Source organism: Tympanuchus pallidicinctus, unplaced genomic scaffold, assembly GCF_026119805.1.
Source record: "Tympanuchus pallidicinctus isolate F22 unplaced genomic scaffold, pur_lepc_1.0 scaffold22, whole genome shotgun sequence".
NCBI lineage: Eukaryota > Metazoa > Chordata > Aves > Galliformes > Phasianidae > Tympanuchus > Tympanuchus pallidicinctus.
In genome coordinates this window covers 34,560,383-34,579,461 of record NW_026294739.1, presented here as the reverse complement: position 1 = coordinate 34,579,461, position 19,079 = coordinate 34,560,383, and the positions used below count along the sequence as shown (strand labels likewise).

Below are 19,079 nucleotides of genomic sequence, written 5' to 3'. Positions count from 1 at the left end.
AAATCACTGTTCTGTATACGCTGCAACTGGCTGAAGGCACATCTCTACTCTGGTACATGTTGTTGCAAAACAGAAAATGCTCTAGGAAGTGCAGCCGCTGTAACTTGCCCTGAGTGTTACTGCAGCAGCATGCTGTGGGTGCCTGTGGATGCTGTTTCACCTTCATGTAGCTTTTCATTGTATCCTAAATTTCCATCAATATTGTTCTCTGAAATCATCTTTGTTTTGTCTCAAGATGTAGCAAGTGTGTACTTCTTCTGTTAGCATGATCTTTACTGAGATGGTAAGAGATGGCCTAAAAGAACAATTTATGGATTATTTTTAGGCAAGGCTGGGCTTCATCAGCCTGTATCTCTGAAGAGGACAAAAACAAGTATCTCAAGCATCTCATTAGTGTATTACTGACTGTTCTGTGGGATTCTGCTTTTTTAGTTAGCATATGAAGTTACTGGTAGCGTTTTGTAGTAACAGCAGTGAATGAGCACAGTGTGTAGTGGAGCAGCAAGTGGGTATCTGTTGTCTTTGAGCTCTGACCTGGTTTCCTAACTGGCAGAATTTTTGTCAGAATTAGGAGGGAAGAATACTGCTATGTCAAAGCACAGTGATCAGGAAGCCATGCAGTTACCTTGGCGGTCGAATTAGTGGTTAGTGTTGAAGTGGAACAGAAAGAAACTGGGAGGGCACAACCTGAATATCAAGTTGAAATAGATTGTTAAATAATCCTTCCAAATTTTATTTGTTAATTTTGTAATTATACCAGTTGTAATTTCACAAGCCAGATTGATTACTTAGCTTATCTCAATTTATATTTAAATCTCAATGGAATACATTTCAACCTTTTCTTAATGACACAGTGAAAAATGTGGAAGAGTAGTGGTCACGCTTTCCAACATGACTTACAGTCACCTGTTTGCTTTTTCGTGTTGCTGCTGAATTTGTATTTATCTCAGGATTAAAGTACAAATGGACATATTTGAATAAGGATATCTTTAAACTGTGAGTTCGTAAAATTAATCAAGGCCACGTAATTGGTTAATAAAAAGATAACTTCAAATTTTAAGGATGCTGAGTCATGAAGACACTGTGTTACTGTTGATGAGAAGCAAAAGCAGCGTTCCATAAAGACTCCCAGAGAGACGATGTTGGGCATATGTGGCAGTGGCAGAAGAGGAAGGTTTGGCTCTCCTGAATGGGGGGTTGGGAGCTGCTGATGTACTGGGGGGGGAGAATGCCCTCCAAACCTGCATGGCACCAGGCAGGAAAGCAGGCAGTGCTCCAGAGGCAAGGGGGATTCAGGAAGCAGTGCTGTCCTTCAGACAGACATTAAAGCATTGGTGTCTTCAGCCTGTTTGATCCCTGTGTGCTAGACGGTGTGCAAACAGGAGGAAGTATTCCCCATCCTCAGTGCGTGCGTGGTTTGTCCAGGTAGCAAAGCTTTTAAGTGCCCTCAAAAACTTGTCTGTGACTATTGTTTACTCACAGGAATGTGTCTCAGGTCACTTCTGAGGCTTTAAGGTGGCTTATATGTATTATTTTTGAAAGACAAACTTTTGTGCAGTTTTCAAAGTGGACCTTCTTCACTAAAACTATTTGTACTGGCTACGTTTTGATCAGATTACTCTGAGATCATTTGTGATGGTCTTCATTGTAAATAATTATAATAAAAAAAAAAGCAACCCAAAACAGAAGACTCTTTAAATATATGACTTTGTCCAAAATGAGCTAAAGTACAAACGAGGTTTGTTTTCTCAGTTAATAAACTGTGCTATTAATGGGACTATGAGCAAATGTCACATTGACATGCTGTTATCTATCAGATCAAATCAAGGCATGAGAGGTTAAAAAAAAAGAGAGGAAAAAAAGCATCATCTGAACAACAGTGTAATAAAAATGTCATAAGATCAGTGTCTCCTGCTTTGTAAATAAACATCTGTGCTTTGCCTTGGTATTTCTGTAACATCCGGAGACTATTATCCTGTGATGGTGCTCTGGTTCATTGGCAGTGTCACTTAAACAGTTAAACAATAATTTGAAATGGAAAATGTTCCACCCAGTATGCCTTAATTCCTTTGTGTTTTGTTTTTCCCAGTTCATTTCTATTACTTGTTTGTTCATTTATTATTTGTGTCAATTGTATTAATATCTTTTTTTTTTTTTTTTTTTTTTGTTACACAGGCAAATATAGAACAGCTCATAAACCTCATTCAAAACCAAAAGTATCAGATGCTTTTGAGGTAGATTTCCTGGCAAATGGAAGGGACACGAAATCAGTGGGCCGCTTTCAATCAGAGGAGGAGCTGTGGGCCCGCTTGGAAGAGCTTGAGAGACAAGAAGAGATACTTGGTGAACTTGACAGGTATAGCAGTACATTCAGGTTTGGAGTTCACAAAGTTACAAGATGTGTTTGTACACAGAAGATCTGTTTGAAAGTACAAGTATGTGACCAGAAAGATGTTATTAAAATTGTAGTAGGTAGAAGATGGGTGGAATGTGAACAAAGCATGTACTGCAAGGCCAAAGGTTTGTCTCTGTGCAACTGTTCCCATCCAGCACTGTAGGACTTTTTATTTGAGAAGATGGAAGAGGGGGAAAGTAAAATCCATTTCCCACAGGCTAAGAAAATCCTTCGTTTACAACGTAGGAGTTAAACGTGTAACGTTTAATGGCATCCTTAGATCTGTTCTCTTCCTAAAGCAATACATATGTCATTAGCCAGAATGCCACATTTTTAGTTTGTCCAGTTGATGTGGAAAGGATTTGGGCATCTTTACTGAGTATGAATAAGGTTCCACAGTCTGGCTGAAAATGTAGTATCTGGGAAAAGAGAAGTACAGGCTTGTTGGCTGCTTTGTATGCCTGTGTCTCTCAAGAGTAAGAGTTACCTTACTTGGTTCACTTCAATGTTTCTTGTTTCATAGGATGCCTGATACAGTTGAGACAAATGGAGAAGATACAACCTCCTCGGAAGAGGAAAAGGAGGATAAGAGAATGGATCTCAATGGAACATACAGAGCAGAAGACTGTATTACTCAGGGCAACTTCCAGAAAGAAGTAACAAATTCAGACTTGTTTGTTCGCCATGTTAATGGCTCTACGTATTACCACAGTGATGATGAAGATGATGCAGATGTTGGAGATAGCTCTGTTCCAACTATTTTTTTCTCTCATACTGTTGAGCCTAAAAGGGTTTGTACATAAATACTTACATGTTTCTGTGAAGAGATTTTGTAAAACACATATAGCATATATGTTATCTTACGTTATGTAGATAAGGTAGAGAGGTAACTGTATGTGAAATTTATTTAGATGGATTTCAACTTTTAAAAAACACCATTTAAATTTGATAAATGTGGCAGTAAAAGTGGTGTTAAAATGTAAACTGTACTGGTTTCAGGCAGATGTAAAATGTGGTATCCTATGTATAAGTTTTTAAAATGACTTTACTTAACATGAATTCAACTATTAAAAAGCTCAAGCAAATTGTCATAGGCTATATGCAAAATCCATGCTCATAAGTGCAGTGGCATTCTTTAGCCTGGTACAAGTAGTAAGGTGTAAACAGTTCCTTACTGTGAACATTACTCTGTGCATTTATTTAACTTAGCTGTTCTTTGTAGTCCTCAACTGCTTGCACAGGAGAATGTCAAAACTCACAGAATCATGGAATTGCTCAGGTTGGAAAAGGCCTTAAAGATCATCAAGTTCATCTGCAACCTAACCAAACTACCCTAACTCAACTGATCCTCAGCCTGGTGATTGTTGATCTCATGGTATAGACTGTCGTTTGTGTTCAATTTTCAGGTAAGAATAAACACGGGAAAAAATACTACTTTGAAATTCAGTGAAAAGAAAGAAGAGGCCAAGCGTAAAAGGAAGAACAGCAATGGCAATGGCCATGGCCATGCAACTCCAGAACTGCCTAACATCAAAACCCCAGCAGACATTTACCGGTACGTAATTTATGGTATTGGCAGTGAGCTTTCCTTGTAGCAGAACTTCTCTTTTCATTTCAGTTCACCTATAGCATGGAAGTGAGCCTACTATTACCTGAAAAAATACAGCTGGAACTGAATTTACTACTCATGAATGAAAGCTTGCGGCTTCTGTGTGGTTGCGATGCTTTTGCATCCTTGAAGCATTTCTTGGCTTGAATTTTCTTTTCAGCTATCAGTTTGTTCACTTCTTTTGGAGCTTCTGAAAGTTAGTCCAGTTTGCCACTACGTATCATCTGCATAAAGTAATATAGCAGTTTGTTATGTGTTATCATCAGTCCCTTGTCATTTACTGCTGCTTTCAAACATAATTGACCGGGTCTGTTGCTTCCTTTACTCCTCTCATCCACCTAATAGGTGTTTCTTTTTATTTCTTCCTTCCACTATCTTCAAATTGTACTGTGGTCTTCTGTTTACATAGTTTCTCTTGCGCTCTTCCTGCCTGACTTCAGTCTATTCATGGCTCTCTCCTCTTCTAAAAAAAAAAAAGTGCTCTGCAATCTAATGTGTGCACTTAGAGAGCTCTACAAATAACCGAGCTTAGACTGTATGAAGTCTAAACCAAGATTAAGGGAGAATTAAAGCAGGTATTTAGGTCTTTAAAAATGAACATGGATACCTGTTAGTTGGCTGAATAAGTGTCAGTGAAAGTCACTGTTTTTGTGTCAAGCACTTATCTATCTTAAAAAGAAAAAAAAAAATAAAAAAAAGTGTATAAGAAGTTAAAAACTCATCCAATAATAACTGGGGCTGAAGATGAGGTAGAGGATTCTTCCATGGTGCTCTCCCTCAGCTCTGCTAAGGAGCTGTATTTTCTATAGAAGCAAGCAAGTGTTCCCAAGAGTATGTGCTGAATAAAGCTGTTAAGAAACAAGTAAAACCCTTAAGACTCATCCAGTCATTGGGCTCCTCCTTCATGAGCTTGATAAAATTGGCTCTGTCTTCTAATGCCACTTGTTCTGCTCCACCCACCCTTGACTTCTTCAAGTCATGGAGATGGAGTATAAACTGTAGGAAGAGGCCTCTTTATCAGTTACAGTCTGTTAGTACTTGAAAAGTGTCCTCGTGTTGATCTGATCTTAAAAGCTGATTTTTTATTTTTTTATTTTTTAATGGAAAGCAGAAGATTATGGCACTTGTCAAGAAAAAGCTTCATGCATTCCATGTGTGAGTGAATGTTTCAAGTATTTGTTTCTGTATTCTACGTTTGACAAGGACTTTGTTCCGGAATCTCTCTCGCTCTGACCTTCTGCTTCTCTTTACAAACACGGCCCTGAAAATTGCTTAGTTTACCTTTTTCCCAACTTTTTCTAACCCACGCTACTTCGTTTTCTGTAACACTTTTCAAAGAGCTTTGTGTTTTCTGCTGGAAGGTACACCAACTTAATGCTTCAATAACAGGCGTAGCAGTGTTTGCTCTGCAGAATTGGTTCTTGTACGTTGGTAAATAAAATGCCTCCAAAGGTACAGTATTGTAATTCTACAGTGAAAAAGTTGGAAAAGCACATCATAATTAATTTGTACAAAAGACAAAGGAAGATCACTGTAAATTTGTCATCTGATCCCGAAATGGTTTATTAAAGCTAACATTTTCCTTTATAGAGTCTTTGTTGATGTTGTGAATGGAGAATATGTCCCTCGTAAATCAATTTTGAAGTCTCGAAGCAGAGAGAATAGTGTTTGTAGCGATACCAGTGAGAACAGTGCTGCTGAGTTTGATGACAGACGAGGAGTTCAGAGGAGTATTAGCTGTGATGAAGCTACTCAGAGTGACAACAGCGAAGGCATACTGGAGGAAGAGGAGGAGGCGGGGCAGCAGCAGCAACCAAAAAAGCTTCCTCCCTCTTCAGGGACAACTGAGGTACAGTTTTTAATTAATTATTGATTGTTGGCAGGGATAAAAACGAAAAATCCAAAGAATATAGTTGCTTACACCATCAGTTTGTTTGATTTCTTTAAAATGATATTCTAACTCCTACCTAGTTCTGCTTCAGAAGGACGTTATCAGATGACAGGTTTTTGTCATAAACATTGTAGAGGCAGAGGGCAGGAAACGAGGCGGTTGGCTTCCCTCTGACCTCAAACTCTCCTGTAAAGGTCCAGCAAGGTAGCTATATGCTGATGTGCCCTGGATTGGGCCATCCTGAAAATTTCCCTTCAGTGTGTATAGTTGGCTTAAAAAAAAAAGTAATAAAAGACAATCTCAGCTACGTAGCTGGTGAGTGGGAAGGGATGACTCCTTGTAACCCTGTGTTCTGCCAATATTCTGCTTGTCCTATTCCATACCAGGGTCAGCAGTGATCCAAAACACCTGCTTCCATGCTTCTGGAAAGTTCAGTACTCAATCATAAAGGAAAGAGACTGTGCTGCATAAGGGAAATGATACAGTTGCACAGCGGCTGAATGAATACAAGGATTACATGTAGCTGCTTGTCTGAAATCCATGACGGATGGATATTCATCGTTCTTATTTCATGAAAAGTTAGCCCTAAGCTAAGAGTCCAGTGAATTCTCAGTAGTGCCCAACACAATGGACAAGGTCACTGGAAACACCTTTTTGAGAAGAAATATTTTTTACAAGAAATATATTTCTCATAAAATCTATTATTTATCATTGCTTTTCATACGAAGAGCTACAGATGAATTCAGGTGGAAGATGTATGGTTGAAAATGCTTCCATGGAGTTTGCACTTCACATTGCAAATTTAATGGACCACATTTGCTACATTTTTTTAAAACATCCACATGCATTGTTGATATATTTTTATAATCCATATTGTGAGGGCAGTCTGATCATTCTCTAGAATATAATCTGTATTCTTTTAATAACTGAACAAAGCACTCCTGTTGAAGTACATGCCTTTGTAAGTGCTGTTTTTCTTTTGGTTATTTTTGGGGGCTGTTTGAAATACTTTATTTCTCCATTACCATTTGCCACACATAAAGTTTTTTTTTTTCCTTTTTGTTTCCAATTTTGCCATGATCTTCTTAGTTTGTGTTTTGCTTGCTTTTTTTTTTTTTTTTTTAAATGAACACGTTTTTAGAAGAATGTAATTGTGTACAGGCATGGCTCTAGGCATAGTTTGGCTACTGGAGCAGAAAACAAACAAAAAAAAAAAGCTTTTTTTTTCTTCAGGTCCTGCAAGAAAAGAATGGCTGGTTTGTTTTGCTTTGTTTTTCTTGGTAACTGAGTTATGAATAAGCAAAACTAAGCATAGTTAATAAATCTGGTGTGCATTCTTTCATGCCCAGCATGGTCATCCAACCTTGGATGTAAACTGCTTCCCTTGTCCTTAGGCATTCTGAATTTTGTGTTTTCACTCCATACTATGATGGTCTGTTCCAAAATAGGCTTATGAAAAATAGTTCTGAGTTGCTCTTTTTTTCAGATGTTTTCCACGAGTCCCAGCCATTTCTTAGTTAAGTAAAAATAGTCATATGAATTATCACATTTAAACATTAAATGTTTATTGGACCTTTTGTAGAGAGGGATAGTTGGAAGCAAGTTTGCTCTTCTCTTAAGTATAAATTGCTTTGACTGTTTTTTGATCATATTTGGTAAGGAGGAAGAAAAAATATATGCCTGCCAATTTGTATGCAGTGTGTCAGCTTGATGCAATTAGAAGGTATTAAGTCATAAAATGTGACGTTTGATGGAAATGCTGACATACTCCAACTTTACAAAATCTCCATTTGTTATCCAGAATGAAACTATATATTACATCAGCTGTGTTATTTCTTGAGCATGTGTCAGCGAGGAAGGAAATTTTTAGATCATTTATGCAGTCGGATTGAGATTAAGTAGTACTTTTAAGACATTGTCTTTCATTCAGTCATCCTTGAATGTGCTGTATTTTGAGGTTAATTACAACTTGGTTACTTATGCAAGGAACAATCATTGATTTAAAGATATTTCTTTACTTTTGATTAAAAGAAATAACAATCCTAATCAGGCTAATATAGGGTAATGACCTTATGGGCATAGCTTCACATTTGCATTTTATTAGCTCATTTTGAGTATTCTGTTCTGTTACAGGCGTTTTCTGGAACTGTCATAGAGAAGGAGCCTTTGTCTCCCTCCCTGATACCACACCCAGTCATTGCTCACCCTGTGCTGCCTACCATTCTGGAGCAGAAATCGGAGGAAGTTTTGTCCAGAGCATCGCAAGAAACTACAAAGAGGATATCAAAATTCAAAGCTGCCAGAATGCAGCAGACTAACTAGGCCTGGCCTCCATGCCCAACTTGGAGCACCGATGTCCACTTCCACGTTTGTGGGGATGATGTACAGCCAAATCGTTACACCTAGCTAGTGCAAAGGCTCTCCTGTTGATTTGGCATTGTTTATCTTTCAAACTTCTGTTGGCGACGTTTAAAAACAGTTTGGTGTTTGAACAGTTAAATATTCATCTTCTGTTGATTTCCCTGTATGCTGTCAGCACCTTTGTGTATGTTTGCCTTATGATAGCAGCACTCGGGTTATTTTTCAAAAAATGTTCCTTACATACATTGTTTTTGTGTTTAAACCTAAATACAGGCAGTTTTGTGCCAGCTGTGATGTTCTGCATACCATATGGACCGTTTTAAGGAAACTTTCACATTTCAAATGGATTCAACAATTATATTGCATTACTTGCTTTAGCATTTTAAGACACACTTGTATTCCCATTGCTGTAGGTTTTGCAACTAGGTGTCTGCTAAAAGTTTTTTTTTTTTTTTCTCTTCTATCAAACCTCTCTGATATCTCCCTGTACAGATCTATAAAACACTGGGTTCACGTACATTGCAGGGAAGTTTCTTTGATGGAAAAGGGTATTTTGTAAGATTAAATTTTCAGTAAAAAAGCTGTGAAAGTTGTGCGTTTTCTGTTCTAGTATAATTTGGAAACGGCACAGGAAGGTTTTTATTTTGAATGCGCATTTCCAACTTGGAGTGCTTGCAACCACTCGAATATAAAAGCAGCCCGTTCTCTTCTGCCATTGTTTTTTAACCTCCCATTAATGAATGTCCATGGAAACTGAATGCTCTTAAGGAGAGAAGCATAAACTCAGACCGTGATTACAAAACCTCCCAGTTCTTTTATATATGCAGAAAACATTGTAATTGTTTTGGGAATGGCCGGAGGCAGTGAGCACTAAGGAAGAATGTCTCAGTGCTTCGACTTTGTTTCAGAAGTAGCAGTGCCACACCACTTGGGGTACAGTTTTGTGCCCAGTCTTCTGGTCTGTGAGTGGTCCTTCCTGACATCCCTCCCTCGTGCTGACATAACTTTTTTAGGGGCCACTCCTTGAATGATAGATAATAGGAGCTGGGCTTCAGAAACAAATTACTTGTTTTCTTGTGTTGATGGGTTTTTGTTGCTGTTGTTTTCCATGGCTGTGCATGTTTGTTTGAAGCTAGTGAATTGCCTGGTCTTTGGCAGCATGTTTGTGTCAGCACAGTGATAGGTGCAGTGCACTGAGCAAGGGCAAGATGGTGTGGAGAGATGGAGAAACTTCCAGTGATGCTGGGAGCTGACATCACCAAACCTGTCTGAAAGCGAGGCAGAAAGATGTACAAGGTGTAAGAAAGAATTTGCTCTTGCTACAGCTCTGTGACTTTGGGAACATGCAACCTTGGAACCCCCAGTGTCTGCTCCTCTGTACCTGTGAGCAAGATATCTCCTAGTGCTGTTCCTCGCTTGCCCTAATATAACCAAGCCTTGTGCTTATGGTCTCCTGCTCGGCAGCAGCGATGACAGCGAGGCACAGCTGCCATCTCTTACCCACCGAAAGCAGGAGGCTGCGTGGCCCCGGGGTGCAGGAGCACGTTGCACTGACTGCAGGAGGCACCCAGGGTCGGTGCCTGGCTCCTGCGGCCTGCTGCTAGGAGGGGAGCGGGCGCTGCTTTAGGCAGCTTCTAGAATCGTGTTGGAAGTGTTAATGATTAACTTGATTCATGCTCAAATGTGGATTTTTTTTTTTTAAAGCATATTGCATTAGTACTAAAATAAGCCATCAATGCCAGTCCACCCTCTATTCACGGCTAAATATTTAAAGGAGGTTATTTATAGCTTCTTTAATGAATTCTTGGCTAAACAAAATGAAATTATGTCCTAGAAAAGTAGAAGCTATTTTGTAACCAGAACAGTGCAACTGTAAAATATAGTGCCATGAATATGTATTTTAAATAACAAGGGGTTGAGATCCAAGACTACCAGACATGGGTAATTAGAGGGAAAAGGAGAGAAAGAAAGGGAGAGAGAAGGGGAAAAAAAAAAAACCAAAAACCCTTTAAAAAGATTTATTTAGATATCTTCTGAAATACTCCCCACTTGTAGTTCCTTGAACAAAACCAAATGCCCCTTGTCACTATAGATCAGTTTCAAATCAAAATTAATTCTTTGTTTGTTTTCTTTTTTTTTTTTTCCCCCTCCCCTTTTTCACATCCCCGCTCACGGGAAAAAGTGGAATAATTGCACCTTGGGTTTTAATGAATTATGGCCTCGGTTCAGGGAAGCATCCTTACTCAGGAATGCACTTTGGCATATGTTCATGTCTCAAAGATTTTGCAGAGAAGAATGGATTTAACCACATGCTTAAAACTGAGCACATGAGTGTTTTCCCTAATAGGGAGCCTGGATGTGTCTGCCCTTTTTGCAGTATGTCTGATTGTCAGAGGGTTTGTGGACTGGAATGATCCATCCTATTCAGTCTCTTCACTTGGACCTTTCGCTTCGATTTACTGTGTGTCACCCGTAAGAAGATGAAACAGAGTTGTGGGATCATGAAGGTTGGAAAAGACCTCTGAGGTCATTTTGTCCAACCATCCACCTACCACCAATATTGTCCTTTAAACCGTGTCCCTAAGTACCACATGTGCACATTTCTGGAACCTCCAGGGATGCTGACTCCACCACCTCCCTGGGCAGCCTCTACCAATGCTTGCCATTCTTTCAGAGAAGGCATTTTTTCCTACTATCTAAATCTTAGGAATATATAAATAGCTATAGGATTTCTGTAGAACGTTTGCAAATGCTGAACAAAAAAATGTAACGTGGGTCACAATCTCCCAAAGCAGGAGAGCAAGTATAAAAAATGAGAAGATCCATCTTGGCAAGGACTGAAAATTGGCTTTTTGTGCCACACAGAAGCCAACAAGTCAACGCGGGTGGCCACCAACGCATGGAGGACATGAGCTGCCTTGAACTCACTGCCAAGAATCTGAGGCACGTACGGTTCTTGGTAGTAAATGAATGTCAGTAGGAGTGTCTTTTTTTCACCAATGCTGGAGTTAAGAGATTTTTCTCACTCTAATAGTATTAACTGTACAGTCAAATTGATTCCTGGATGCCCTGAGTGGCTTTTCCAGCTTTGTGCTGTGTGCGGTGCTGCCCGTGCTCCCAGTGTGGGGCAGAGAAGGGTTTGGGTCCTCGTGCTGCTCCACGTGAGGATCTTCACACCTGCAGCTGGAGGGACAGGGTTGGGGCTGCAGTGTTTGTACTGTGGCAGCTGTGCTTGCACGCACCGCCCCATCCCCTACTGATTGCATCAGTTAAGCACCGCAAATCACCTGCTCCGTTTTCAGCCACTTTAAAAGGCAAAATACTCGCCCAATCCTCCTAATTGGCCCCAAGTATGCTGGGCACCTGTTTGCATGCAGTGAAGGGCTCACGTGGGGAGGTTCCCCTGAAGCAGAGGCTGGAGAAGGTGTGGGGCAGCAGAGCCACGTAGTACCAGTGCAGAGGTAAGCTGGCTTTGCATGCCTCTCTCCTGTAAGACTAGTTGCACTTAGCACTTTTCATTGCTCACTTAGAGCATCTAAAGCAGCAGATTTTTGTATGTTTCAAGAGTGTCTAAAACAGCTGTTTTAGCTGTTCATTTTAACAAAGTGATTTATGTTGCAAAAAATGAGCTGGGATTAAAAGAAATCAGATGTGTGTATTTGGTATGCAATATTTTTGTATTACAAATAGCTCCATTCTAACCCACATTAACCCCATGATATGTGAATTTTGCCAACTCCCGCTGAGTCTTTTAAATCAAATCCAGTAAATCACTCTGAGTGTTCTAATTTCTAAACAAACTAGTCTTCCAATAGAAGTACTTTAACACTGTATTGCAAATTAGACAACCTAAGATAAATGGAACATCTTTGTAGATTATGGAGTTTAATTGATCAAAAGTGCCCGATAGAAAGTATCTGCTACAAATCCTACGGGATCACGTTTGCTGCTCTTGAGTGGCACTTCCCTGGGCCTTTAAAATATACATTATTATCCAGCAAAACCGAATTCTTTTGTTGTTGTTCACTTTGCGAAACGCAAAAATCTGTCATGGGTGGAACAAGTTTGTGCAGCTCTTCCTGCAGCCCCGGGCACTGTCTGGACGGGTGCACAGAGCCTGGTGCTGTGTGGCAGGAGCAGGGCTCGCCCGGGCTGGGTGTGCAAGCAGGCGTGTGAAGCATGCGGGCGTGCAAGCGTGTGGCCGTGCACCAGGGCCCTGCCGCCGCTCTGTAATTAATTCTGCGTGCCGGTAGGTAGCAGTGCTGAGCAAAAGCAGCAACGGAAAGCTGCCAGTCAGTGATTATAATTTATTATTCATTTCTGTTATAGGTGGGGTGTGCAGACAGTTACAGTAATAATTACCAAGACTAGAGTGTTTCCTAGGCAACCGTTTTTTTTCCTTCATTCATGCTGTTGCAGAGAGTATGCCTGTAAAGCATGACATTGCTGTATTCGGAGGTTTGTTGCCCTCCTGCTGCTCCAGGTTTGAGGTTAGTTACAGCATCATAAGGTGCTCTCAAGCATAAAAAGCTCAGGCTGGGATTAAAGCACACAGGGAACACTGTCACTAAGTCTTCCCTTCTACTGTTTCACTTTTAAGTAACAAGGTTATAAAAATGCAAATGCCAGCTCGGTGTTGTTAATAACTAATATCGGTGAGAATTCCTCCAAGTTGTAAAACATGTTTTGTAAACAAACCCAGACCCGAGTGGGGTAGCTGCCTGCCTTGTACAAAGACCTGGTGGAAATACAGTGTGCAGAAAGGGGACTTGCAGCTTGATCAAACCTTCCAGTGTTCAGCATCGTAAATCAATAGGAGCTGAGGAGAGCTGGTGGTGGTTGTTTATCCCCTCTATGGTAATGGCTGGAGGGGAGGAGGGTCTGTGTCCCTCCTGGAGGAGCAGGAGCAATCCCTGACATGGTGGCAGAGCAACAGAAACCACATCTATTGCCTGGGGTCTATGCATGAAACATATTGCCCTGCCTGGCAGGCTTACTAGAGTGCTCATTTTCAGAAACTTAGATCAAGTGTTGTGCAAGGGTGAAATGGCATTTTCCATCCTCGTGTTCTGCAAAGCGAGGGAGTTCACGATGCCACGTGGCACCGGGATGTGGAATTCTTACCCACTGGCATTTTGAAGTGAGATGCTAAAGTGTAATTGCATCTGGAAAGATGGTCATCTACCAGCAGTGTGCTGGTGGGGACGAGCAGCTCAGGGCAGCGCCTGGCCTGGGCCCTGGGAAGATCTGCGCCTGCCTTCTCCCAGGCCTGAGCTGTGCCTGACAGCGAGCAGTGCTGTAGCAAGTGCCATCAGTGCACGAATCCCAAATATTCTCCGGCCCCAGAGGGGACCTGAGGTGGGATAAGTTGGAGTGTGGTGTGTTTGGGCAGTGGGTGTGGGGCTCAGGGCCGGAGGAGGCCTTGCCCACATGGGGCTCTGTGGCACTTGGGTCCTCGTCGTCGCAAATTATTTATGCTAATTCCCTCAGATTTGGGTTTAAGTTTTAAAGAAAGCTTCAAGTTGCCTCAAAATAGCTTAGTAATTATTTTAATAACTTGTATGAGCAGGAACAATACCCACAGTGTCAATTCTGGCTTTCAAAATGTTTTTTTTGACTGTTCTGAGAAAAGGAACAGCGAACAGTTCAACAGCTTAAATACAAGTGAGTGGATCTCCGGAGATTAATCTGTCTGGTGTTCCTCAGGTAAAGACTTCTGCACAATTTAACAAAGGAAATAATTTTCCTATTTTTATAATGCATGTCTCTCAGTGGTATAAATTACTAAAACCACGCTGCTTATCCTCAGTAATGTTATAGATGCAGATAATTTACTGTGTATCACGTTATCAGTTCATTAAAGAGATGCAATAAAATCATTATTTACTAAGAAACAGCAACCCTTGCAATATCTTGTCAGAGAAATTGGCTGATGCAAGAGGATCATATTTAAGCCTATATTCGCAATAGCCCTTTAAGCATCTCATCTGTTTCCCACTTGAGTTTTGCACAGAGAGCTGCTGTCCCCACGTCCCTCCGTGTCCCTCAGCCCAGGTGTGCGGGCCCGGCCGGCCGTCGTACCAAGCAGGGTGCAGCCCTGGCACAACAGAAAGGTTGCAAAAATATGAAGGGAGGTTCGGCGTTTTCTACCCCATCCCCCTCTTCTCCTCTGCCTAAAGATTACTCTGCATCCTAGACAAAGGAAATATTTAAACTGTTAAATCTGAACAAAGATACAGTCTGCGTATGACTTCTCTGAAGCCCTATAAAAATTCTTTAAAATTGCCTATTCACTCAAATTTACTGAGTGTAGCAAAAATGTCAAAGGCATAAAGTCAGAGAAGATTGAATAAAATAATGCAGAAAGACAGATTAGTCATGCACAGACCCACACAGCCTTTCACAGCACACAATACCACTTTTTATTACCGCTCTATCTTTACAAAGACTATGTTCAATACATAGAGGATGATACATGGTCAGTCATGTAATCTGCCTTTGATTCCAAGACTCATTTATCTGGGCCCTTTTCACAAAGACATTGATGAGAGATTTCAGTGTTTTCAGCGCATTGTTTTATTTATCATATATAATGGCTGGTGGAAAAAAATAGGAATTATGTCACAGATACTGCATAAAGGAGTTGTATAAAAGACTCTGTGACAAACTTTGGTAAAACACATAGCAGCTCAGCTCAGACACGCTCCTTTTTCCCAAACCCTGTCCCTTCTCCATGGCTTTGGCAGCTGTCACCAGCCATCGAGGAGCGGCGCTGCCCCGCGTACCGCCATGCCCAGCCCTCTGCAGCCTCCCTGAAAATCACCCTTTAAAAAAAAAAAATAATTATTTTTGCTTTTAAATTCGAGCAATATTTTAATTGTTATTTTTAGCGATTGGGATTTATTATTTATACATTCACAAAAGAAAAGAGTCAGTCACAGTTTTGTATCTTGCAAATTTAATAAAGAACAGCCCTTAAGATAGAATTTCTCAGCCTGCCAGGATTGACAAAAGCCAGCTAATGCAGAAATGTCAACAGCAAACCTCATCAACAGCCCCACCATGCCTTGCAATCAAGGGAAAGCTACGGCTTTACATAAACAATAATATATAGCTATCTAAATATCTCTCCGTGTGTATGCAGAGGCATGGCCCGTGCAGCGTGGAAGGAGGCAGGGGTGCAGGACAGGGACCAGGGCCGGGTGCCCAGGCTGAGCTCCTGGGCGCACAGCTGGGTGGCTGCGGTGTGTCTATGGGAGGATATGGGCACCCCAGCTGTGCAGCCACATGTGGAGCACATAGCCAGTGCTGTGTGGGTTGGGGAGCAGGGTGCTGGCAGTGGGGCTGTCGGGCAAAGGCTTAAATAAGGGCCTGAAGTGAGAGTTAGTCATAATTCCAGCAATTTGAAACATGGAGTGAAGTCTCTGAGGGCGCGGGTGGAAAGGTTGAATTTAGAAATTGTATGGGAGCAGTGTATGTCCAGGTCTGGATTCTTCCAAAGGGAAGATAAATCACAGAGGTATCCTTGACAAATATAGTAGCTTCCACTCAGGACAAGGTGTTAACCTGCACTTAAAGCTGAGGCGTGTGATTTAATAGTGTGAGCCTTCATGGCTAAAGAAAAATCTCTTGAGGAGGAAAAGCCGAAGCAGTGCCGGTGGGACGCAGGCTGTTTTGCTGGGCCTCGGGGGGCCGATACCACAGTTGTGCTGAAGAACACTTGGTAGGGGAGAGCCCTTTACTGGTGCACCAGGAAGGTGGTGTGGGTCAGGCTCAGCTGCTGCTCCCCGTGTGCCGCATGCTGAAGGAGAGCTGCTGGCCGGGGCACACCTGGCCGTGGGGGGACGGGATGGGGTGAGCTGGGCACCGTGCTGGCACTGTGCTCGGTCCCTTTAACTGCTGGGAGTGATGGAAAGCCCAAAGCTGCCGCCCTGCGAGGTTGCTATAATATAGTGCTGTGCAGCTGCAACTTAGATCGTGAGGAAAACAAAATGGGCCGACTGAAATGGAAACTTTTGTTACTTATAATGTTAATGAAACCAGTTTATCAGGCAGTGCAGAGGAAGTGGAATATTTAGTGCCATTTAATGTCTAATCATCAGCATTTCTTTGAATAAATCACATTACATTGTCTAAAACCTGAAAAGATGAAGCTGTAATAATTTTTAATATGTCGTAGTTTCATTAAAGGGACATCCTGTTTGCCACAGCCCCCTGTGTAGAGGAGGCAATGTGCAGCACGGGTGCACGTGGCGGCTCTGACCCAGCCTCGGGTCTGCCGGGAACCACCTGGCTCTGGCGTGGCTGGGGACTTGAGGAGGTTTGAGTGGTGTCACTGGGCTCCTTGGATTTGCATTCTTCTGCCGCCAAGCCTTGCGGTCGGTAGCAGTGTCTCATCTCTCAGGACTGTTCTCTTGCACAGCATCCCAGCTAGTGTCTCCTTGCTGGGGGTATTGCCTGTGTGTGAGAGGAGAGCGCTGTGGGCTCTGCACCTCACCGCTGCTGCTGTCCCCGTGGCATCCCCAGCCCTGGGCTCCCTGTCCCACCTGGCCTGGCTCTTGCCCACCAGAGCCTCATCACTGCAACTTCAGAGTGAACTGCAATGGACCTATAAGTCATAATAAAGCGAAATGATGACAGTTGTCTTCAAACCCATTGATTAATGGAAATACGGGTAGCTGGACACAGACTATATGGTTATAAATGGCGCTGTCAAAATAAAATAATTATTGTATTAATAAGGAAGCTGTTCAGCATTGGCTGTACTGTACCTCTAACAAAAACTTCAGCCCTCGATGTGTTTTGTTCTGTGATACACGGGTGTTTTCCCTCTGAGCGGCTCGGCGGTGGATGTTTTAATACAATTACTGCTTAGCACTGCGAGTCCCTCGCAGCCCGGCACACGCTGCAGCTGCAGATGGATTTTTTTATTGACTTAATACTAGTTCTAACTAGATCCCACAGATTGACTAAGCTGGTGGAGCACATACCACTTTGAGGCAGGAATGGGAAAAAACTAGCATATCTTATTGTACCTGAAACACTCTATGATATGTACTAAATATTATGACTACTGCGAGCCCTGCAATAATTGATTCACCCACACAGCCATTTAGTCTGTGAGCTGTTCGTTTTACAAATTCTACAATCTTTTAGAAATTCTTTCAGTGAAGAAGATTGCTGCCTGGCCTCAGATTCATTATGGTGATTGAATCCTCTTCAATAGAGAACTGTTTAAAGAGAGCACATCCCTGTGTGTCTCACTCAGAGTGAAGGCACATAGGTTAAAAGCTTGTCTGGGTGGCATAATTCACTGCTGCTGTGCCAAACAATCACATCTTATTGTGACCTTCATAAGATACAAAAAGGCAACAGTATGGAGCTAGTCTTTTTTTTTTTTTTTTTTTTTTTTTTTTTTAAACCACAGCACAGTTTTAGCTACCCAACATCTGAAGCTACCAGAATCTCTAATTAAATAACCAATTAATAATGTAGAATAGAAAGAGCTATTTTTTTCAGACACAAAATCATAATTAATCAGAGTACAAAAAGCTGCCTGTCTTTATATCAGGAAAATATAGACTAGGTATTTAAATATTCTAGCACACCTGAACCTTGGCCATCCGTCATTGTTATGACTTAAAACATCTCAGGCTAAATTAGGTTTTGTTTGTATAGAGCAGTGAAAGTCAGATGGCTTGAATGACAAAATTAGAACATGCTCAAATCACTGAAACAAAACTGCATAAAAGGAAAGATGTGCAGGAGGAGTGTTGCTACTGTTAAGCTGAAATCCTTCTTTGTGGGATTTTTTTCTCTCCTCAAATTATTGTTTGCAACAATAGCAAATGGAGAGCAGCTCCAGGAGCTCGATCAGTGTTATTTATATATGTACCTTTTGGCACATTTATACATTAAGAGAAATAATATTGTTGTGTATAGCTGAAGCATAACCTCTGTTATTTCTATTTAGTCAAGGAAATGCCACAACAATGGGTATTTTTCAAGGAGGAATATCTATGAAACACAAGGCTATAGTCATTTTGTGTAGCACACAAAGGTCGTGTTTACCAGGAATATATTTACAGCATTTTACATGCAGAAGTTGAGGTGGCTTCCCTTTGGAACTTTGTGGTACATTTTGGTATATTTAATCAAACATATTTTAATAAGTATTTGGCGGGGTTTGGTTGTGCGGGCTTTGTGCTTTAACCCAAAGCAGTTGTGTGTCTGCAGCATATGGGCACAGAGGAGCACGGCCTGGGCAGCCCACAGGTGTCAGCAGTGTTAGGTGGGGATTGCTATGGCTGGGCCAAATCCTGCAGCCCTTAATTGAGCCTCCCTCTCGCTGACCTCAAGTGGAGATCTGCTCAATTAAGGGCTGCAGCATTTGGCCCTTTGTAATTGTTTCCGAGGCATAATTGATGAGAGGCTGTTAATGGGTTCCAAGCTGGAGAAGTGTTTAACTTTGCAGTTCTTGAATCTGCCTTGTTTCAAGCTTGCAGTGGGCCTTGTAACACCTGTTTTTAGGAACAAATCTACAGGTACGTGAGGCAAGTGCATAGCTGATCTTCAGGAACCCAGGCGTACAGATATTTGCATGCACACCTGCATAATGTGTGGGGTGCATAGAAATGAGGAACTTCCCTTAACCTGGTGCTGTAGAGAGCAGGAAATTCTGTCCATCTCTTTATAATTCAACGTCTTTCCACGCAGGATTTCAGTCCATATAAAATTCATTATTATCCTAGCAATAAATAAATTTTGGTGACAGTTATACTATAAGACTTTGAGCAGCATTTTTTTTGTTGATAAAACAGCTA

The 19,079-nt window shown here is 41.5% G+C and overlaps 1 protein-coding gene across 2 annotated transcripts in view; it reads left to right on the top strand.

Annotated features, from left to right (window-relative positions):
• URI1 (URI1 prefoldin like chaperone) overlaps positions 1–8,709 on the top strand; it is a 39,532-nt gene extending 30,823 nt beyond the window's left edge. For both annotated transcript variants that reach the window (XM_052685679.1, XM_052685680.1), the window contains 5 exons: positions 2,176–2,356; positions 2,919–3,186; positions 3,802–3,950; positions 5,595–5,853; positions 8,029–8,709. In XM_052685679.1, the coding sequence (XP_052541639.1) occupies positions 2,176–2,356; positions 2,919–3,186; positions 3,802–3,950; positions 5,595–5,853; positions 8,029–8,217 (1,046 nt within the window). In that variant the 3' untranslated portion in view covers positions 8,218–8,709. The remainder of the gene's footprint in view (positions 1–2,175; positions 2,357–2,918; positions 3,187–3,801; positions 3,951–5,594; positions 5,854–8,028) is intronic.
• Positions 8,710–19,079: the final 10,370 nt, after the last annotated feature.